General features: G+C 37.1%; 1 protein-coding gene across 9 annotated transcripts in view; it reads left to right on the forward strand.

Moving 5' to 3' along the window:
• Nucleotides 1-22,242, forward strand: part of FAM13B (family with sequence similarity 13 member B) — a 66,941-nt gene extending 44,699 nt beyond the window's left edge. For 3 of the 9 annotated variants that reach the window (XM_075766289.1, XM_075766288.1, XM_075766290.1), the window contains exons 9-25: nt 79-234; nt 2,188-2,323; nt 2,562-2,585; nt 6,159-6,241; nt 6,985-7,039; nt 7,436-7,583; nt 10,128-10,193; nt 11,277-11,487; nt 13,276-13,405; nt 13,869-13,950; nt 14,221-14,450; nt 14,812-14,895; nt 16,037-16,132; nt 18,430-18,513; nt 18,617-18,789; nt 19,216-19,317; nt 20,520-22,242. In XM_075766289.1, coding sequence (XP_075622404.1) covers nt 79-234; nt 2,188-2,323; nt 2,562-2,585; nt 6,159-6,241; nt 6,985-7,039; nt 7,436-7,583; nt 10,128-10,193; nt 11,277-11,487; nt 13,276-13,405; nt 13,869-13,950; nt 14,221-14,450; nt 14,812-14,895; nt 16,037-16,132; nt 18,430-18,513; nt 18,617-18,789; nt 19,216-19,317; nt 20,520-20,643 — 1,984 coding nt within the window. In that variant the 3' untranslated portion in view covers nt 20,644-22,242. The remainder of the gene's footprint in view (nt 1-78; nt 235-2,187; nt 2,324-2,561; nt 2,586-6,158; nt 6,242-6,984; nt 7,040-7,435; nt 7,584-10,127; nt 10,194-11,276; nt 11,488-13,275; nt 13,406-13,868; nt 13,951-14,220; nt 14,451-14,811; nt 14,896-16,036; nt 16,133-18,429; nt 18,514-18,616; nt 18,790-19,215; nt 19,318-20,519) is intronic. The other 6 variants (XM_075766294.1, XM_075766293.1, XM_075766291.1 and 3 more) reach the window with 5 other exon arrangements.
• The last annotated feature ends 1,375 nt before the right edge of the window (nt 22,243-23,617 follow it).

Genomic DNA, 23,617 nt, shown 5'->3' on the forward strand with positions numbered 1-23,617 from the left:
TTGTTATCTCTGCCTTTCTGCATAGTTGATGATTGCAAAAGGAGAGTTCTTAATACGAATGTTCTGTCTTTTTCTTAGCATTTTAGAAAGAACAATTAGAGCAGCTGTGGAACAGCACCTTTTCGACCTGCAGAGCAGCTTAGATAATGGTCTTAAACATATACAGCAACACAGACTGGGCTGTAACAATGAAGCAAAAAATCCCAGCGGGGATGAGGAAGGATCTAACAACCAGTAAGATTATTTTTTTGTGTGTGTGTCAGATATAAATGCCATAGGAATTTATATCTTAACTCTTCCAAAACAACCTACCCCAGTCCCCCACCTCAACCCAAAACAAAAGTTATGACTTTTGCTATTAACTTCAATTTATTTCATGTGTTAAACCAAATCAGCTTCCATCAGTTCCCAGTAATCAACAGCTGTTGAAGCAAATATCTTAAATTGATCTTATAGCTAAAAATGTTATGAAGTATAACTACTTCACTGCTGAATTCTATGCAAGTAGCACAAAACTTTAATTTACCCCAGTGCTTTCATTCTTATCTCACTGATGTTACTTATGACAACTTTACCATATGAAAGCTGTTGTAGCTGCTGTTTCAGTTTCCTTACCCTATCTTTCCATGTCAACATAGCTATTTTACTGCTCTGGGTGTTATTTGCAGAGTTTCAGCCTCATTTGATCAACTTTATTATAAAATCTTGCCATTTTATGAATGCAGTGATTGCTACGGCAGCTTTGAGAAGCTGGTACATTTTGGTGCTTTATTAAAAATAAATAGTCATGATTAATGACCCAGCTCTAAAAATGTGTAGTTGAGTAGGACTTCAGTACCTAAATTCCTTTGTTGCTTAGAGCCCAAAATACATGAAGTATTCAGAGACTCAGGTGCTTTTTTTTTAAGTTGTTCATTCTGTACTGTTTTTAGAAGCCTTACCTGTGACAAGAAGTCGGACTAAAGTTATCAGTTGATCATAAAAGTAATAAAAATTGCTGGTAATAATCAATTAAAACTGAGTTTTAGTGTTAGAAATGTAATGTCTTTCAAAGTACCTGCTCACGCAGGTAATTATGTGAAAGACCTCTTGCAGCTGAATTCAGCATACAGTTACAGCGTTAAGTGTTTTAAAGGCTGGCTGACTCCACAGAAGCAGAGGCTAAAAGTAGCGTTGCTGCAAGTTTGAAACGAATATACTCTTCTGGCACAGTGACTATTTCAAATGCTTCTGATCCTCATTCCACTTTGGATTAACTGTAATAGAGGATACATGATAGTCGTCTTGAAAGAGGTTGTCTGAGTCCTTTAAAGCAGTGCTGCCAGCAGACTATGTACAAGGCAAATACACAGTTAAATGAATAACTAAAAATCACAGTGATCTAGTGCAAATTTCTTGCAAATAACTTAAAATAATTGCTGGAATTAAGAGAGTTAAAATATTAAATTCGAAACCATCTGTTTAATGTCTGTCTATCTGATAAAGGAGGAGCATTTTTAAAAGTAGTTTTGGTGAGCGAGAAGGAAGGCAAGGAAGTCAAAGGCTTGTACAGAATCATGTGGTAACGGGGATGGTGGCATGTAAAGCATGCATGAACATAAATATGGTATAAGTTAGTTTTAATCTGTTACAAGCCTTAAATTGAATTCTGGGGAGATTAAATGTTAGAAATAATGGTATTTCTCACTGGAGGGGAAAATAGTGATACTAGCTGTAAACTAGCTGCCTTCAGTATTGAGGGGAGCGTAGCCACAGGAACTTGATCTAGTTGCGGTAGTCTCAATCTGTCACTGCTTCTGGCTGTTGGCACTTTTATTCCTTAGGTCAGCATAGTAAGTGAGGGATGTATGCCTGAAGAATAAGTACAAGCATCACATAAATATATTTTAATACATCTATCATGTACTATTGTAGGAAACCTCAGAAGTATATATAAACTACATAAATAATTAAATTTGCCTACAGGTGATTGAAATTGTAGATATTACTAGTATCTTTGGGCAGAATAATTTTCTTGGGAAAAAACCTAACAAACACCCTAATGTTTGATACTGTTTAAGGGAAAAAAAGTGCAATGGTGATGTGGTGTGGCTTTTTTTTTCCTCTTTTTTCTTTTTTTTTCTTTTTTTTTTTTTTTTTAAAGGGGGGAACAACAGGTTGCTAAAGTCTTTCTGTTCTTCTCTTTAGGAATGAGGTTATTGACGATAATGACACTGGAAGCAGCGAGAACACAGGAGACTGCTCTGAAATATTGGTTTGCACTGATTTAGACAGTGAAGCTATGAAACATGATACTGTAACCGAGGAAGAAGAAAATGTTCAGGTGAGATGAAGAGCCTCCTGTATATGAAAATCATAAATTGCTGTGACTTTAGTGAAGTGCTTTAGAGATCTGAGTTTTCTTAATCTCTCTGATGCAGCCTTACATGGCGCTGTTGCTCTGGGCAGTTAATTGCCTTCTCTGCTGTGCATGTTTTGTAGACATGCACAGCGAAATTTTTGTGTACTTTGGTGCAACTTATCTGGACCCTGACTAGTGTTTTTCTATTGGTCTTTCCCAGGTACCAGTCCTTCCTTCTGCTCAGGTAAGTCAGTGTATCAGCAAGCGTAGCACTGGTTAGAATATCAGCTGTGTCAGTAAAGGCTTCCCAAGGAGCAGAAGATCTAGAGCTGTGATCGTAGCATAGCCCACAGTTAGTTACACCTTTTACTGTGTTAAGCAAGGGTAGAAGTAGCAGTCACCTGGAAGTTCTGCAGCTTCTTGACTATGCTTGTGCTAGGAAGGTATGGTTTTGTAACTGGCCTATTAAAAAGAAAAAAACAACAACCTACTCTCATGGAAATTGTTTCTCAGCCTTTTCTCGCTGTTTCTGGTTTCTTCTGTGGTAGACATAGGTGTCCTGTTGTTTTTGACACATCTCTTCATTTCCTGTCTAGCTGGAAGAGGTTCTGTTACTTCTCCTTGAATATCTCTGCTTAGAAATCTGACTTGTGCTGTGCTGATGCCTTGTGTCCCTCCATACTGATGTGTTCACTTAGAAATTCTACACCTGAGGCATTCAGAAAAAGAAAAATGAAAGACAATTAGACTTGTGACCTCCTCAAGAGGTTCAGAACTTGTATGGTCATCTTGAATAGTGTCAGGATTGGCTGCTTGTATTCCAAAGCAGAAAAAAATCTGTCTAGAGTGCTGCGTGAGCACATATTAGGATGTGATGCTAACATTCTTGTTAAAGTAAAATACATAATTGTATTTTTTAAAACTGTTTTGCTCAGAAAATAGAATGTTAATGAGACTTGAAGTTGCTGCTAAAGTTCCAAAAGCAACTAAAAATGTAAACAACAGACCACAGGATATCAGATGTCATAGATTTAATTTTGACTTTGCTTCTCTCTATTACATTTGAACAGCTTCACGTCACTGAAAGAAGCAAGTATTGTATACAATTTCAATGGGAAGCACAGTATTGTAGCAACTGTAAATGCTGAAATAATTGTTAGCCCTATACAACATGCCTCAGCTTTGCTTTGAGCTGCAAATTATTAGATCTTCGCATACAATCAAATGTGAAGGTTTGTAGTATGTATGGCCTGAACTGTACCAGCACTTTCTACTAGTGAGCAGATATCAGTCCCTTATTCAGGGTATCTTCATGTGATCAAGCAATGCTGTAAAATACGTGCTGATAAAACGGAAATCAAGTATAAAAGTAATATGCAAGAGAAGGTAGTTTCTGCCACTCTGTATGAAATAGCACATATGCGACCGTCAAATAAGCACTTCTGATGAAAAATTCAAATCTATAGTTCCTTATTTTTTTGGTACAACTTTTGTTGTCATAAATCTAAATGATAAATTCTTTGGGTAGAGAGATTTGCTGTACATGTTACAGAACTTTCTACAGTGGTTTTTAGCTTCTTGCCTGTGAGTCCATAAATCTTTCTGAGGGTTTCCTGAAAGATAACTAGATAAGCAAACCTATTGTTAGTAGACTTAAATTAACTAGAAGAATTTAATGGGTCTGTGAACTTGAAAAGATGGAAATGGGTGCCTTAGCATAGCGAAACTGTGAGTCTTGTCTGGAACCTATGTTTTTATTAAAACAAAATGTTGCCATAGTGCTTTTCGCTGTTGTAATGTATTCTTGTCCTAACCTTCTGTTTGCTTTCATGGATCCCAGATGACTCTTTTTGAGTCACCTAACAAGCCAAACTTTTCAGTTGTTCTGGCTAAAGTAGCGTATTGTTTTAGAATCCCATTCTGTTAAAATAAAATTTAACAGAATGCATTGGTTGTCCGTGTTCTTTCCTGATGCCTTAGTGCCAAATCTTGTTATTAAAAAATGACTAGATTGTTACCCTATAGTGCAAAATGCAGAAAACAGGGTGTTGTGATTAGATGATATTTTATCCAGTTCAGGTGAATGCTGTGTTTGAAAGAACTCTGTTGAAAGTACAGAGTTGCATATTTCTGCCATCAGTCTTTTTTTGACTGGCTATTTTAAGTCTTCCTTTATTTGTAGTATTTGTTTTAGGTTTTCAGTGTTTTGACAATGAAAGCCTTCAAGAGCAATAGAGAGTGAGATTCTGATATTAACTCCTAACTTCCTGCTGACTTCCTAGTTAAAATATGTGTTAAGCTTTAGAAATCAAAACTCAGAAGATACAAATGTAGATGAAGAAACAAAAATTGCAAATTGGTGGTTTTTCAGTGCGTTTTATGCAGTTTTAATAGTTTCAAAGAACAGCTGAGAAATGTGAATTCCACTTCTTAGGAAGTGTGTGTGTACTTCAGAGTTCCAAGTATGTTACTGTGCTAAGAATATAAAGGGTAATAAACATGATGCTTGGGAGCATGTGTCGTGTATAGTTGCACTTTTGTTGTCATACCTCATGTCATTCTTGGCCTTTTTTGCTTTTAGATATATTTCTGTCCATTGATATCAGTGGAAAGGTGGCATTCTGGGGTAAAGTTTTGTTGATTTGGGTTTTTCAATGTTAGTTTCTACGTTCTTGTTGATACACTAGTTCAGCTGTTATTGGAGAGTTGTGTCTTTAGCCAACATGTTAATGGGAAATTACTGATTCTCCTCTAGGAAAGGAGGTTGAGAGGGGCACGTAGGGTTGTAGGAAACAAAAGATGTGCACGTGAGCTTTCCTTTGGGTCTGAAATGGAAACAGAAGCAGCTGTTTCCACAACTACAATAGGTGTGACTATGCAAGACTCGCACAGCTCATCTCCAGGGTGGAAATTATCTGCTGGAGTATGACAAATGCACTGTAATTAAAAATTGTTTCCCTGAATTGGAATTTGACTTGAGGGCTGAAATAATGTAAACAGAATAATGGAGTTCTGTCTGATAAGGGCAAGTATTACTGTAAGCAGTGTAAAACTGGCAACTGTTATGTATATTTGAACTCTCCAGGTAACTTTATTTTATATTGGGAGATTTTAAAGATGATTTGTGAGAACTTCTGGAAGTCTGAAACCACATGTAATCTCTTACTTCAGAATGACATTTTATATTTCAAATTTCTTATTTTCCCTCCCAAACAAGATGCTTTTTGAAGAAATTAAGTACTGGGCTTTGGCGTAAATGCCTAAAGTAGTCAGTCTTCCCGTGCCAACTTTGGTGAACAAAATGGTGACATGTATTCATCTGAACTTGTTTTGTGAGATGGTGTCATAGAAATGCCAGCATTTCTTCATCCCCTTCTAGGTCTGTTGCTGCTTTATTTAGTAACAGGGATTAGTAGCTCCTTTTAGAAAGTCTGTCAGGCTTGTTTCATTTCATATATGCTGAGCACAAGTCTACATCCAACTCAGTTATTTTCGAGATAGGATATACTTACTGCCATGGTTTTAGTCATCTCAAGCTTCATGCTGTGATTGACAACTTTCAGTAGAACTGTTGGTGTTAATATTTAAAAGAAATAATAAAAAAATGGTTTGTCTGAAGATGGAAAGTAATTATCTGTCTTTTAGTGATTAACACACCTGGTTACTGGCCTTACTTTAAATGTAAAAATGCTGCATGGTTCAAAAGTAGGCTTTCCACCTCCACGCAAAAAGCTGTGCTTGAGGGCTTTTTGTCGACAGTAATGATCACAGAAATATTTTCACCTGAGAAGGCCATTCCCAAATCTTTTCTAAGCAGACTTTTTGCCAACAGACTGCAGACGTCTTATTGAAACCATGTGATAAAGATGCAGATGTTCATGGAGAAAATAATAGTGAAAGGTACGTGTTTTTCTTTTGTCACTTACATGGCAGAATGTGTAACTTCTGTTTTGAAAGGTAAGTGGTGATTGTGACAACACAGTATAACATAAGGGATGTGAAACTAAACACGTAACTTTTCACATGAGAAAATGGAGAGGATAGGATGGAATTACCTTTATATGGTGATATAAAAGGCATGGAACTTTATACACTTAAGAGAGAAAATAAGTACAAGCCTATACTGTATTTATAATGGGTTTTTTGTGAACAACCCTATGTTCTGGGCAAGAGAAATAGAAGAAGAAAAAGTTACTTTCTTTAAAATATTTTGGCACATTTTATTGCTTTTAATTATGGAAGCATTAATGCTGGTGATAGTGACTAGCCAGAAAACTAAGTTCACTTGCAGTTTTGAGTTCAGCACTGATTGAAATTTCACTTCGAGTTCAATTGACTCTTAAAATATTTACTCCTAGTTTGAGAATAAAGATCTGAACTGTTTTTATTTCCAATTTGTTTCAAGTCCAGTTGTTGTTTACATGCTTCAGCTTCAAATTCTGTGTGAAGAACAAAGGTGGTAGTGGGAACAATGTAACTTTTGCTCCCCAGACTTTTAATTACCACTTTAAGGAAATACATTGCATATCTGCTAAAACTGGACTAGGGTATGTAAGAATAAAATGTAAAGGGAATGTATAGTATTACCTGTCCATTAAGAACTTGTATTTAAAATGGTAATTAGGTCTGTGTCTTCTTTTTAGGCAAAATAGTATATTGCTTGGTGGCAATGATAGAATATCTTCAGAGAGGTTTCTGGTAAGATTATGGTTTCATTTATATACATATACACACCATCTTATGAACTTACGTGAAATACAGATAAGAAGAAAACCAATAAATTCAGCTTTAAAAATCTTTCGTTGATGGCCTGCTGCAAGGTTTGCAAAACCTCTGTTAGAGATCTCGTCATCTCGCTTCACAGAAACTTTTTGCAGCAGAACAAGCTTATACTTACGCATCTTGTGTAAGAAATGTTTTGTAATGCAAATAATTGACTGCTGTTGAGAGTGGGGAGGAAGCTTGTTTAAAATTTCTTGAGTTGGGGAAGAAGAATTTTTTCTTCCCGCTTGAAAATTTCTAGAAGTATTGGAACTGGTACTGATAAGGTACTAAATGATAGTAAAATTGTTCTGTTCTGTTATTTGAATACAGGATTCAAGTAGCAAGACATGTGATCTTAATGCAAATACTGATTCAGAGGTGTCGGGGGATGGCAGCGTTAATGTTTCTGAGGAAGCTCTGGGTGTCCAAGTACCACGTCTAGATCTGAAGAATGTATCTGATGGTGACAAATGGGAAGGTAATTTTCACCCTTTGGCTCACAATATAGTTAGCTAGTAATGATAAATAGGACATCTGACAAAGCAGAAGCAGCAGACAACTTATGCTTTTTTTTTTTCTTTAGTTAAAGCTGAATAATATGTTCTTATACATGGTAAGAATCGACCAAGTCATGGCATAGGACCTATCTTATTTCAGAACTATCTGCAACTTAAAAACCTTAAGCTAAAGGAAAAATAGTCAAAGGAGCAACTTAAGAAAGCAAAAAAGCCTAAGTTTCGTACTAGAGGTTTGGTTTGTTTGGGTTTTTATTTATTTATTTAAAAAGTGACTTCTGGTTCCCAGGACCTTGAGTCTCTCATGCAAGTCCTTAAAAATGCTTTCTCTGATTATGTCATATAGTTAATATTGTGTTTTAACATTGCGTCTTGTTTGTTTTGGTTTTTCTAACTGTAAGCTACTGAAGTTCTAATACTAGCTGAATTTGACTTAAAATCACTAAACTACTAAACACAGCAATTTATATTTCATTTATTCTGAAAAATTTGTTGGTTGTTTTGTTTTAAACATCGGGAATATAAGGTGTTGGTTTCCATGTCATTGGACGATTTGAAACAGCTCTACATTTTCAAATACAAGGCAAAGCTGTAGATGGATATTATTTCTGTGCCCCCTCTCCCTCCATTATTTGGGTTTTAGGAAAAGCAAAATGTTTGAAGCATAGTTTTCTCTCAGATAGGATTCCTTATGTTTGTGACCTTATTCTTCATGGCCTTTCAGGTTTAGCAAGCCCCTAAGCTTGTGAACTTTGTTGCTCAAATGTCTGGTAATAACTGTTTAGACTGTTGTTTTACTTGTGTAGAAACATAACCCCTTTGTAACCAAAGCAAAACACTCTTGTCAATATCTTCTTTTCAAAGTACTTACCTTTTCATGTGTTCCTTATATTCTGTTTCCTCTGCCTAGTGTTATATTCTGAATCATTACACCTTAAAAAATGCAAGTGATAGAGTTTGCTAAAATACTGTGAACTGTCACTGACAGTACAGTGACCACAGTCCACTTGTTTCCGATTTTAAAAACTTGAAAACTTGGTAGATACAGTACAGATTTAGTATGCAGGGGTGAGGTTTTAACTTCCGACAGGCTGTTCCAGTTTGAGGTGCCTGCAAGTGTCATGGTCAAATGTTGTTAAGACACTGGTAACAAAGAATGACTGTGCTTCTGGTTGCTGTGTTATAAATATTAAAAATAGTGAAGTATACCTGGATATGTGTAGTTTAACAGTGCAACATATAGTTTGTAGCATGTCAGCACAAAAAGCTTTGTTGTGAAGCTCAAATGGCGATAACTTATTGTTGACCAGTGTTGACTGTTTTACAAATTAATTGTCTGCATGAATCCATCCTCCCCTCTTACAAATGATGAGGTTTGCAACTTGTGATTGGCTTACTTAGATTTGTACAACGCTGGTTGGCCTTCCTGAGCCCTAGCAAACTGTACATTCAGAGTATGTCATGTCATAGAGAAGTCGATTTGCAGACATCTGAAGACACTTGAGTTTAGATTTTCATTCTTGTTGCCCAAGTTAGTAACTTTATATAAAGTTTAAAAAAAATAATCCTGCTTATGTTCTCAGTGTTTTATTTACATTAATTGCTTACTTGCATATTACATTTTTTTACATCCTCTATTTGTGTTAATCTGATTAATACATATTCTCAGAAGGTTTGTGGCTTCCATTTTCATTATTTCCTTAAATCTGCTCATAAAAGTTGCTTTGGTTTTACTTACCCAGATAGCTTTATGACCATGACTTTGAAAAGGAAGTAGCATATATCTGTATATGAATTTATATTACAAGCTTCTCAGTAGTAAAGTCATGATATTTTGCAAGAGGTGTTAATTTCATTGCAAAGTATTTTAACTGTGACCATTCTTCAGTCCTGTTTAGAATGGTTATTAGGATCTCAGCCTTCCAAGGCACTGCAAATCCTTGTGGTATTCCCTTGAAGTAGGTTGGCTTTGTAAAGAAATCTGTATTAGTCCAAATCTTGTTACAAGATTTGGGTTATTAAAGCCTACCTGATAGGAAACTTAAAGGCCTGTAACCAACAGAGTTCTTGAAAATGAACGTCAAATGCTTGCTGGCTTAAGGCAAAAATGCATATCAGTTGATCTATATTTCTGAGTATTTTTGCTGCCGTTTGGAAATCACCACTGTCTGTATTATTTATGAGCTGTGAGCAAAAACATATTTAGAACTTTTCTTTTGGTAATGTGAGGATGCATGAGACTCTTATTAAACTACAATAAGTCTTTACTATTCTTGTGTCAGTTCTTTGTAAACCTTTTCAGTAAAAAGTTCAAATTTGCTAAGGACTGAGCATCCTTACCTGCCATTGAAATTACTTGGAAGCTGAGAGTGCTCAGGGCCTGGCCCAAAAGATGGGGTGCTTTTCCCTGGTACTGTATCTTCCTGCTTTACATGTTATGTATAGTTTGTTCTGACTGTGCTGTGTGTTCACTTTAGTATTTTTGCCATTCTTTTTCATTTTATTAGCGCCATGCCCTATCACTTTTCCCCTCATTGATTTCAAAACAATGCATCTGCAGAGAGAAGGGGAGGGTAAGTATGGTTCGCCATACGTTCAGTTATCTGCCTTTCAATAGTTTATGGTTTGCTTTCTAACTAACCCTTCACCTGCTGTCCCTTATATCTTGGGAATGTTCTGACCTGCAATTTTTTTTGTTTACTTTTTTCTAAAACGTCCCCTTCTTCTATCTTGTACTGTGTAAACAGGCAAGATTATAGCATAAAAACAAAATGAAAATCCCAATAATACTTAGCAAATGTACGATGGAAAGCAGGTACAAGGGTTGTTTTTTTTTTTTTTTGAAGATTACTTTGTGGGTTTTATTGTTGTTCTGCACACTTTGAACCCAGTTTTCAAATTTCTGATTTGAACTGGAAAACATAGGCAACTTTCTGAAAGGAAAAGGGGGGGTGGGATTTTAAACCAAAGTGCTTCGAAGGCCATGTCAGCTTTTTGTTAGCAAGAAAACCATACCTGAGAATTGTAAGGGATATTAGAAACTAACTTTTCATAGGGATTTGAAAAAATTGATTGTTTTGGAATCGCCTGCCTAAAAGAAATCGCCTTCCACAAATTAAGAAATCTCTTTTTCTCAGTGGTGTCAAGATGGATTTAAACTTAAAAACCCAACAACACTCCTTTAAAAAGACTTAGGCAAACGGGTATTGTACCTAAAGAGGTATTGTCAGGCTTACCTTCTTCAAAAACCAAGAGGACAATCTGTCAAAGTACATGCATAAGGTAGGAAAATTAATTTCCACAGCAAAATATTGCAACAGACAATAAATATATTCTTCTAACTTCGGATTTCTGAGAAGTAAATAAGGTTCTTTTACACTGTTGAACTGTTCAGAAATGCATACTCCCAAGATACACTTTGAAAAAGGGATCCTAGTGTGCATACTTCATTTCAGTACCTTTTTCTTTTAATTGTTATATGACAGAATTCGTAGCTTTCCGATGTATTTCAATGTTTTTATTCACTTTGTGTATGACACCACATCCTTTATAGCATACAAGACTAAGCATTGGGTATGCATTTTTGTTTCCTTTTGACTCTTGTTTATAATTCTGTTAACAGAAAAGTACCATTTTGTGTCCCTCTTATCTTCTAGATCCGTTTCCTGCTTTCAAATCTTGGCAGGAGGACAGTGAATCTGGAGAAGCTCAGCTTTCCCCGCAGGCTGGAAGGATGACTAATCATCCGTTGGAAGAGGACTGTCATCCGATATTGTCACATCGTAGTTTGGATTTTGGGCAAAGCCAGCGTTTCTTACATGATCCAGAAACCTTAGATTCTTCATCCAAAGCACTTTCTTTTGTTAGGTATGTATTTCAATGCAATTTGGTGGGTGTTGGGGCAGGAGATGTTACTGCCAGTATGAAAATACAGCTGTTGAAGAACCTCAGGGGCTTTCATGATCTGAATTAATTGAAGACCGAGGTCAAGTGTAGCATTATATGGCTATTTGGCTGTTCTGCTTGCCCAGGAACTGCCATAGCGAGTTAGGCCAGAGGTTCATTTGGGATGATATTGTGTCTCTCAAAGTGGCCACTGGCAGGTGCTGAGGAAAAGAGTATAAAAATAGGGCAAGCTTGCACAGATTTCCCTGACATTTGGTCAGGGCTTCTGACAACCTGTTGTAATGGCACTTCCTGGGCTAAAGATAGCATTTACATCTTTTGTTTACCAGTCTGGACTGCTGGTCTATGATTTTATGCAAGTTTTGGCTTCCTCCGCCTCCTCCCCAGTAGCATGAATATCTATTTTCATGTTGCTTAATTTTAGATTTGTTCTGTGTGCCATGTTATTGAGCCAGGTTCTACAAACCATTGCAGCTGAAGTGTGTGTTAATGGTCTGGACAGGTTCTTCATTTGGGCTGTGAAAAGCCTTTGTTCAGAAGGGTTATAGGAAAGTCAGCTGTTAGAGGGAGAGGTGTGGGGAGAGGTGGGGTTCTTAATGCACATCCTCTCCTGCAGATTTAGAGGATCAAGCCTGTTTAACCCAGTGTATGAAAGTAGAATCGTAACTAAACAAGCTGCAGGTTATTTGTGACCCTCCAAAACTATAAATAACCTGTGACCTGTACTGTTGCCTACTGTTACTATGAAAGGGAATTGAAGAATTCACATGCTTGTTAGGGAAGAAATAATCCCATTAAAATGAGAAAATCTCGAAGAGGAAAGACCAAGTTTAGAGTGTCCAATTCTCTGTCTGACGTAAATGTATTGATTGAAAAAGATACTTGCCCGAATTTTCCCTAATTAGCCGCAAAAGATAGTTGACAAGCACTGTTAAAATGATGCAGAAGACTGACCTGCAGAGAAGTGCTGATTCTAATAGCTGTTCGCCTCATTCTGAAACTAATAAGGATCTACACTAGTAGATTATTAGATTAGTATTTCTAATGTCTCGAACTACGTAGATGTCACCAGCTGTGCTGAGAGGTCTTTCAGGCACCTTGTATAATAAGTGTACTGGAAAATTCTCATGGTCAATCTTGAAGTAAAAAGGCTTTTCACAAGCAGCAAATGTCAAGGAGCTGAACAAGTGCAAAAGATGAATTAAAATCAGAATCACATTCTCTAGATTAGTAAGGCCAACAGATTAGATGATGTAGATGGTTTTTAGATAAGTATCTAGTAACTCACCTAAGACAGTTAAGTGGAACTCTCTAATTGCCAAGGATTGTTCAGTGGTAGCTTCTAGCCGAGGCTATATTCTGCGTTGGGTATTTCTGGAATTACTGAGTATCTAGTAACTTAGATCAGTAATTTAGCCACCAGAAAGTTCTGAACTGTTTTAATGACAATGTAATTAATAGTACATTAGTTTATTATACTTGAATTTCAAATGCTGTTTTTCACCAAAGAGCTATTTCTGTTAGGGGTATTACTGAAATTAGAGAGGAAAAAATAACACATCACATTTTGAAGGCAGCAGATCAATGCATTTTATTTCAGTAAGTAAATAGCTCTGATTGAAAACCTGAAAAGAATGGATTATGAACTGGAGAAAAAAAAATTGAAATTAGTCATCTGTTACTCAAATATACACATTGTTTGGACTCGTTTAATCACTTAAATGACATTTAAAAATGTTTTTAATACAGAACACGAAGAGCATCTTTTAGCTCAAAAGATGACAAAAGGGAAGACAAGACACCTTATCAGCTTGTCAAGAAATTACAGAAAAAAATAAAGCAATTTGAGGAACAATTTGAAAAGGAGAAAAACATTAAGGTAAGTTACCACTTCTGCTTTTACTCAGCAGAAATGACTGCATGGTAGAGCTAAGTTACTTATTGTAGTTCATCACTGCATAACTAACCGGGATCACAGATGATAAAAGTTTGTTATGCACTGCTGTCTATAAAAGTGAACCGAACAGCAGCAGTACTAAAAAACGTGCCACAATTTATGCAGTGACATTTATGCAGTGAGACTGGGGGATATAAGATGAGACACGTGGATAGACAAAAGCATCTTAGCACACTCTGGCCCAACTTCCAATGTCTTGTTTCAAGTTTATTTTTACAAGTGTTGTCCATTATGCTGGCACTGAGATCTGGTCTGGTACTAAGAGTGGCATTGATATTACTAGTCACATTTGCTGTCATAAATATTACCAAATCTTGAAAGAAATATTTATAAACAAGTTTTATGTGTGTGTTTTCATAAAATGTAGCTTGTTTTTACTTTTCAGCCCTCCTATAGTGATATTGCAGCCAATCCCAAAGTTTTAAAATGGATGACTGAACTTACCAAATTGAGAAAGCAAATAAAAGGTAAGAGATGCTACAGTTGCTGGTTTTCTACAAACACAAATTAGCTACATGACTAAAATGGCTAAGTCAGTAAAATTCCACAGGACAGTAGAAGTGTTTCATTTCTAGATTCTGAACTACTCAAAAATCAAATCAAATTATTCTTGTGGCTTTGGTTTTAGTTCATTAGAAGAGAAACTTTGCATATGCAAACTGTTACATTCCTATTCTTGCAGTTGAACAGAGTTATTTCTTTTAAACCTTTGGATTGAGCAATTTTTCTCATTTCAGATGCAAAGCAGAGGAGCTCAGATGGAGAGTTCATACCTCAAACACGTCCACGAAGTAACACTCTTCCAAAAAGCTTTGGCTCTTCCCTTGACCAAGAGGATGAAGAAAATGGAGATGAGATGCGGGTCGTGCAGAAAGAGAAGAAGCCCACCAAGGAAGCTACACTTGAACTCATTTTGAAAAGATTAAAGGAGAAACGCGTTGAGAGATGCTTGCCAGAAGATATAAAAGTAAGGATAAGGTTATGGATAGGCTGTTTCTAAGAGCGTGACAGAGGGAAATAGAGCGCTGTCAAACACTTCAGATAATCACTTTATCGACAAAATGATGCCTCCGTCTTGCAGCCCTTTACCAAGCCCTCATATTTCAGACTGTGGGGAAATGATCAAGATGAACCATGTTTTCCTTGCTCACTCTTTAGTAAAATATTTCTAAGTATGTGCTGACAATATTGGACAGCTTTAAACGGATGAAGGTGGGATGTATGGTATTAACTAAGCTAAAAGTTTGGCTGAGGTGTCTGTATAGCTCATAATGTAGAAAAACTGTTAAACTGACTTGTGTTTGAGATGTGACTTTTTCTTCTGACAGAAAATGACAAAGGATCATTTGGTAGAAGAGAAAACATCTCTCCAGAAAAGCCTTCTGTATTATGAAAGTCAACATGGACGGCCGGTAATACTTGGTTTACTTCATTAAACTATGTTAATGTATGTGTAGACACCAGTAACTCTTGTGCAGCAGTAATACCAGAATTTAATGCTGGTGGGTGGGGTCTTTTTTTCTTCTGCAAAACACAAAGTTATCTATTGGTTTCCACGTTGCCATCAGAGGGAAGCTATTGCATTGACTTCTAAAAAAGATTAATGTATCAATAGGCCCTTTTTCCACAGAGCAGTAGGTTATTGGAGTTTGCAAAGTGATTGGTGTCATTTCGTGTCTTATGTCTGTGAAGCAAAGAGAAATCTTAAAAATAAATGACACTATTGAAAAGGCCTGAAATGTGTTCTTGATTTCTCAAAAACAGAAATGAAAAACTTCTCCATTTTCTTCTTTTCCCCACGTCTGTGGCATATATCTTAAATAATTTCAGATATGGAAGTAAGAGTAAGTGACTAGCAATTAGTGCTTAAAGTTCTAGGTTATCTTAGACAGTGATCAGCATCACTAGTCCAATCACAGGATCTTTCCAGTTACTATTCTATCAGCCTTCTGGACTTGGCACTCTAGCTTTGTAATCAGCGCTCGCGTGTAAATCTGACGAGTGTCAAGGAAGAAGAATGGTCTTGGAGATACTGGCGTGGTTCTACAATCTCCTTAGTGAGAAAATGCCAGTAACTCTTCAGGATAGCCTTTAAGATTCATGATGTTAGTCTACACAGTGGCCAAGAATTTGAGAGTAAATCAGATACCAGATAAAACCTCTCTACAATTTCATCTTTTTCTTTTTTTCCCTCTCATTTCTGAAGAGTTGTCATCAATGCTAGGCACACGGTCTTGGTCCCTTTTTTCCCTCTTTTCCATGGGCCTTTAAAGATAGAGGGTCTGCTTTGTTGAAGCTCCCTTAACTTTTAGGAAGTCTTTAAAACTTCTTCCTGAAAAATATAGGGAGTTAAAGTGAGAAAAGAGAGAAGGAAGAAGCAGCCACTTACTCCCCTTTATCTGCAGAAACCCCATTTCATACACACAATTTAAACTAGTTTTATATTCCTAATTGAAATGTACGTAGCCTGGCATGAGAAGCATACCGCTTTGTGTTTGCTTGTATATTATGGAGTGACTGGTATAATTAATTCTGTGGTTTCTCTGCCTTTAGGTTACTAGAGAAGAAAGACATATTGTGAAGCCACTTTATGACAGATACAGACTTGTAAAACAAATGTTAACTAGAGCAAGCATTACTCCTATTCTTGTGAGTAAAACAAATGCTATTTCTGTTTCTTTCCACTTTTGAACTGCTAGGCTGCCTTTAGAAGAGCCTAGTAATACTGTTCCATAAAATACATCTTTCTTGGGGAAGACACAAGATGATGTTGTCATTGTATTTGAGCCATTTGATTTACTGCTGAGAACTGAGCAGTTCAAACCTGTCTGTGACCTTGATGGCTCTTAGGAAGCATGTGGTTCTCAGTGGAAGTAAATAAGCTGTTCTAGCTTGCCATGGCTGAGACGTTCCCAAGTCACTGTCCTAGGTGTGGATCCACAGTACAGATTGTACTTTTAGTCCTCCCAAGAATAGTAACACCAGTTGCAGTGAAGCTCGCTTGTCTTCTGTACTGCAGGTTACTGTTGCCAGAGACATGAGTGATAGGGTGGCTGTAAGAACCATTTCATTCCTTCATGCTTCCCTGGTGTGAGATGTGTTATCAACATCTGCAGCATCTGTACAACATCTGCGCTTTTTCATTGTGTTTTCACTTTGTTTCCTTCTAAATTGCAGTGCTTTCTATTCTTTTCTTTCCTCTGTCTGTGGTCTTGTAAGAGATGAGGAAGAAAAGTTTTCATACAGTGCAAGGAGATTGATGTAACCTTGTTTATAGTACCTGTAAAACAGTTGGGGAATGACAACCAGCTGGCTTTGTTTTTCATGAGCTGTAATCAAAATCTTGCATGCTGACCCAGACTTGCAACAAAACAGTTTTGATATTAGCTGTTTGACCCTTTTAGAAGGAGGGGACTATGTAGCTGATGTGAGATAATCTCTTTGCATACAGATAGTTCTCTACCAGATTTACGTGGCTGGGCAGTGGCTTAGCAGGAACTTAATTGGCTGTTTACATTTGACTCTGACAGTTCTTAGCTCTCCCCTTTAAGTCAAAGTACGTTGAGGTAAAGGGACCAGTTCAAGATCATTCCTTTCTTGCACGTAGATTTTTTTGGGTAGCTGCTTTTATAGAAAATTGTGATTTACTTTGCAGTCATATTTCAGTTTAAGGGCTTTTATATCAGTATCCCTTTTTGAACTCCATAAACACAGGCTGCTCTTAAACACCTAAGTGTTTTCTCTGTGACTGCTGAGTCATAGGTTATTGGTGGTGACCTTGACTGGTTGAGTTTTATCCCATCTCTCACCTCAAAAATCTGGCTCTTCAGCTGAGATGCATTTCACATTATCAGTAGCCTTATGACTATACTGTAGTTGTTCTTTTTTTCTTTTTTTTAATTTGACTATGAAATAAAGGGATGGGTGGCAGCCAACTAAAAGGATTTTAAATCCAGAAGAGATTTTAGTAATGTAATTCCTGATCTGTGCTGTAGGCAACATCTGTAAAATATTTTTCACAGACGTCTGCTTTTGAAACCTATAAGACAGATACATGGAGCGCTCTAATTACCAAGGATTGCTCTTGGTAGCGCCTAGGTAGGCTATATTCAGTGCCAGGTATTTAAAAAATTGCTTTTTTGGTTTATATGATACTTGCTTCCATGAGGGATCTCTTATGTTATTGCAGTATAGTAATCGCATACTCTGAAGCCTGTATGGAAATATGCAAAGAAGCAGGGAGCCTTTTACTTTTCATGAACTAAAGTTTTTTTGACAGGTCGTCATCTGTGTGGCTTCTGTGTTCCACCTTCCCCTGTTCAAAGTGTCCATCTGTTGAAATTGTTTATGCTGTCCAGGGGTAAAGATGAGCCAGGCATCATTGTGTGTGTGCAGCAGGCAGCTAACAGCAGTTCCTGTACAGCACAGTGGCACCTGGTTTAGGCTGAAGTTCAAAGGATTTAGACTCTGACATAGCGCTTCCAATTGCTGGGCTTTAGAGTGCTCTAGAAAAAGAAACTGGCAGTATTATTCCCAATGTATGCCTGGCAGAAGATAAAAACCGGCTTCGGCATTGTGTAACTTCATAATCTCTCTGTGGTTTGATTTGGAAGAAACAAGAGTAAATATGAAATTCACTTATCTTTGCGCTTTGTGAATTTTCTACAAAATGTGGAGAGGGAGAGAAAGAGTGCTGTTTATTCTGAGTTAGAAGAATATTAGAGTTTCAGATATTTTTACTTCTATGTCAAGGATACTTTGGGTATCTAGCTTTTCAGGTTACGTGGTGGTTTTGTCTGTACTCTCTAAGTATGTCTGCAGTCTTTTTTTTTTTTTTTGTTCTGAAGAAATACCTTTAGGTATTAGGTGACTTGAACAAAATTCTGACCACGCACAGCACTTAATGTCTAATTGCACATAATGAAACACACTTAAAATTTTTGCAGGGGTCACCATCAACCAAGAGGCGGGGGCAGATGTTACAGCCCATTATTGAAGGTGAAACTGCCCACTTTTTTGAAGAAATTAAGGTGTGTACAGTGCATTTAAAAAAAAAAAAAATTACTTCCTAGCATTTGTAATGGGAAATTGAAATATTTCATATTTGTTTTGAATTTCTGTTTGGACTTTCAGGAAGAAGAGGAGGAAAGTGATGGTTTGTCTGCAGACCTGAATGATATCTTAAAAACGGCTGTCCAAACACAGTCTGTTTTAAGCCCAGTTGAAAACTCTGAGTCTGATGTTGAAGATGGTCAAGAGAAACTGACCCGGGACCTTCGGCTGTCAAGCACCCGCGCTGCTTCTATGTATGTAAAAATCAGAAGTGACTACTTCTATTACAGAAGCTGTAATTATTGCACTTACAGTCACAATACCAAATATATGATGTTGGGTGGAAAGGAGTGACATGTTCAGCACTTCTCAGGAAGTGTTTGGTTTGAATCTTTCCTCTGACATGTCTGGCTAAGATCTTTTTGTATTCAGTGAATTGCTTAGTATCTTCTAAACCCTCTTCAGCCTTACTTGAGCTGTGTAGACAGCTGAAAATGTATACCTGTTTATTAACTACTACTTTGTTCTCAATATTTCACCATCAGACAGATAGCATATTCCTTATAAGCAAGCCAAATTTATTATCAGTGCAGCTAGCTCAGTTGGTTTTGAGTATGCTTTGAAAAATTTAAATTTTATTGTACGGCCAACAGTATTTTTCTTTCACTTGAAATTTTTAGGCCTGAATTATTGGAGCAACTGTGGAAGGCCAGAGCTGAAAAAAAGAAGCTACGTAAGACATTACGAGAATTTGAAGAGGAGTTTTATCAGCAGAATGGAAGGTTTGTTTAGCACAAAACCAGATGCTGGACAGCAGCCTCATTTTGTAGCCAATTTTTTTTCCCATCTTTCTGTAGGAATTTTGACAAATGGAATCTGATCTGTTTTAATCTCTGCTATGAATAATCTCCTGAAGGAGATAACATTGTTGTGTATTTTTAATAGTGGAGGAAGGCTGCTCCTGCATTTTGTTTCCTCTATTACAGTCTGTAAAGCATAATAATAAAAGTGGAAGAAGTGGCGGGGTTTTTGTTTAAAAAAATAAACATTAAAAATATTTATAAAAAATATTTTTATATTAACGCCCCCCTCAGATTATCCCTCTGTTTTAACATAGGGCAGGGAAGTTTGTTCCAGTAGGTCAGTCCTGCCAGTGGATATTTGCTTTACCAGTGAAGGGGTAGATAATTTTTATTCTTCTCCGTATTGTTTAGTTTTCTTAGGCTTCTTATTTGAATATATGTTGTTATGAATTTGATGGAACTGCTGCCTATTGTGTGTAACAGGAGGTTTTTCGAGGTGTGTCACATCTCAAACAAAATTAATGACACTTTTAAGCTGTCAGTTGCTTTCTTGACTGGCAGGCATTCTAACTGTACTGTACTTACTACTGTATTTCTCCTGAATGATAAACTCCTGGACCATTGGTCACACAAATTCCACTACCATGGCTTTATCATGCACTTACTGAATTTGGAACATAACTTCTTTTGACTTTAACAGCAAATAATGAAGTTAATAATGAAGGGTTGCTTTAAAAAATAAATCAGATTAATTTTTTATAGTCCGGTCTGAATTAAATAAGAATAATTCTCTGCTATCAGTTTGTGGGTCAGTCTACATACAGTGAAGATGTAGATCGACCTAGATGTATTTGTATTTTTTCTGTAATGTATACACAGGATCTGAAATGAAAGTCTTTGTATCCTGTAAATAAAATCTCCAGGAGAACTTAAGAGAACAATTTATAAACAATGTCTGCAACAGTTGTGCTGAATAAATGCTCCTGGGTTTTCTATTCAGTTTTTTAGGTGCTGGCAATTTTAACTAGTGAACAAAAACATAACGATGTGCCTATTGTTGGTGAACAAACTGCCAAAAATGGTTTTATCTTCCCTGAGATAACTGCACATAGCTGCTTTTGTCTTTGGCTTGCTGCAGGATGGAGGATTTTCTTGACACTTACGTGTTCTTCTTTTTACAGGAATGTACAGAAAGAAGATCGAGTTCCGATGCTTGAAGAGTACAGGGAATACAAGAAAATCAAAGCCAAGCTTAGGCTGTTAGAAGTCCTTATCAGCAAACAAGATTCTTCAAAATCAATTTAAATAATGTTCCTCCAACCCGTTGAATAACATGATGTTTCCATATACTACCACTGTACTTATTGGGTGCTTGTGTTCATTTGTCATGCACTGTTGAACGAATCCAGTTTGTGCACTTTATTGTGGTGCCACTATAACATGTTTGAAGGGTAAGCAGGTCCTGTCTAGAGAGCAAATAAGATTTCTGAGTTCGAGACTGCTCTATCCAACTTTAGCAAACACAGTTTCCATCAAAGTTTTGTATTACAGATGCATCCATCTTGTTCCAAAACAACCTTAGCTTTTTTTTTCTTTAGCATTCAAGAACTTTGAGACTTTTTGTTATTACCAACTTTTTGCATTATTGAAGAAATTAATACCGTAATGCTACACTGAACTACTTCTCTTGCCTATTTTTTATTACGGGGGGGAAGAAGGTCAGCAAATTAAACATAGAGCTCTTTATCCTGGAACACTTTAAAAAAACCAGACTGAAATTCCTTTCAAAGGACTGCTGTGGAACAACTTTAATTTTTGGTATTCTAAATTGCACCTGTAACACAGTAATAATTAACATCTATGGATTTTGCTCATTAGTGGTCATGTTTCCTCCTTGATAAAGGTGACAGTGGACAAACCAGAAAGTGACCTTGCTTAGTGTCTTTTAAAACTTGGAAAACTGAAAAGTTGTATCACATGCTGCCTACAGGACTTATGTTACTGTTGTTCATTTTATCATTTTATCGGTTGTTGTTTATCAACTAGTGGTGACATAGTGTTTTGTCTGAATTGGATACTGCATCTCCGCTTTCAGAAGATTTGAGGAACATAATGAACGTTTGAGTGTGTGGGAGATCTGATGGCGCTCAGACTTGCGTAGCTCCAGCAGAAAAGAGCTGGCTTAGAACAGTTAAAATTCCACTGTACCTGAAGTAAGTATGGTATCAAGGGCTAAAATCAGTGTTGTTAATATGCACCACAGGGTTTGAGTGAAAAATTACTGCTGTTTATCACAGTTTTGTTTTACAGTTGGAGAATAAAAACAAGTTATCTAACCCTTATGATGTAAGCAAAACAGTTTATGGGCCTTGCATGATTTAGCTTCAGAGTTGAAACTAAATAATGTTTTGAGTATCACATCTGCTGTGCTGAATGATGATTTAGCTACTAGCTTTATGCTCTGCAACAGCCATCAGCAGCTGGTTTTGATCTGGCAAAATCTACGTGTTAATTTTAACTGGTGCTTTCTCAATTTATTTTTTTTTTGTTCTTCAATGTATCAGTTTGATCGTGGCCATGTTTTGCATGCACCTACTCTCACTGCATGTTTTTATGACTGGCTAATGTCAACATAGCAATTATTCACACTGCTTTATGAAAGACCAAAAATGAACTTTCTCACAACGTAAGAAATGGCTAGCATGTAACCTCATAGACTTGCTGTTCTGTCATGAAGCATATGAAATAGGTTGAAAGTAGGATATTTAGTGCTCAGATTTCATCTGTGTACTGTAGAATACTTCTTGTTTTGTTTTACTCTGCTTGTAGGCATGTAATTTTGGAATTCAGAAAAAAAAAAAGCACTAAAACTATTGAGCACTGGTGGTATGCCTTTTTTTTTTTTTTTAAAACTGCAAAATGATCTGGGACCTTAGAATTATGAGGTTAAACTAGTCTTGAGACCATTTATCAATTTTATTCAGTTCCATTGTGCAATGTACACTTCAGTTACTTTTCTATCAGTCTGCAGACACGGGTGTATCCAAACATTGAAACTAATGTGTACTGTATAGTGTTGTACATGAATGTTTGTGTTTTATATACCACATGCAAAATGTCAATATGCACTATTTAAATGTTTTAAATAATATATTCCTCCTTTATAATGCTTAAATCTATATGATTCCAATATTTTTATAAGTGAGTGAGTGATCAGACTGGTTCCAATTCAGAATTAACAGCTGCTTTGTGTTTGTTATGCAGTGTTTGGCTGTTTATTCAGTATAGTAGATAAGCATGGCAACAGTTATGCTGAGTGTGTTTTGTGCCATCCTTGTTGAGCAATAAATAAATGGTAGAACTAGGCATTTTGTGATATAACAGTTTTACTTTGGTAAAAGCAAAACCTATATATCTATATGGATATATAGATATGGAATATATATAACTAAACCAGATATAATTGCATTGCTATGTCTGGTGCTCATTGTATAGACTTTTATAATAAAAGTACCTTAACCTTTATTGTCATACATCTTTGTTTCTCATCGTGCTTTCTCCTCCGCTGCCATCTCTTAAAAACAAAGGCCGAGTCCTTCGCTGTTCCCGTACGTATTTGTAGTTTCAGGGTTGCTGAGGCAGGCCTGAGTTCCGCAGTCAGCCCCGCGCACACTGGTGCTGAGACAGCCGTCCATGAACCTACGGCACTTTAAGCCTTGCTTTACCTGTTTAGACTGCGCCTCTCGGGAGCGACGGCAGGGAAGTGACCAAACCAGCTCCCGACCCGACAGCTCGGCTTGCTGCGTGCTGTGGGCTTCAGCTCCTGCTGGGCTGCCGGGCTGCTGCGTGCTGCCGCAGGAGCAAACTCTGTCTTGCTCGTTCCTGCTCCGAGTCGCAATTTGGGGAGTAGATGGGGCAGAGGGCTGATTCAGCCATCACTGGGGTGATTAACCGACTGCCAGTGACTGCGCCCTCAGCTGATGAGCAGTACCGCGTTGTGTCTCTATATCCATAGTGATCCTTAGCCTTGAAACCAGTATCTCAGCGGTTACTGCTGTGCTTGTGGCCAGGAAGCGCTTCCTACTGCACACGATTCCGTAAATGCAAGAGGATGATTTTCCTCTGGACCAAATAGTGGTTTTTCCATAGTATATTGATGTAAGTTGATAGGAAAAGTGATTGAGGTCTTTCAGACTGACTCTTCTGTTGTATGTTGTGTAAAGCCACCTTTCTTCAGCCCAAGGTAGGGGACAGAGGAACTACTGCAGGTGAAGACTCT

This window comes from Balearica regulorum, chromosome 14 (genome assembly GCF_011004875.1).
Source record: "Balearica regulorum gibbericeps isolate bBalReg1 chromosome 14, bBalReg1.pri, whole genome shotgun sequence".
Classification (NCBI taxonomy): Eukaryota; Metazoa; Chordata; class Aves; order Gruiformes; family Gruidae; genus Balearica; species Balearica regulorum.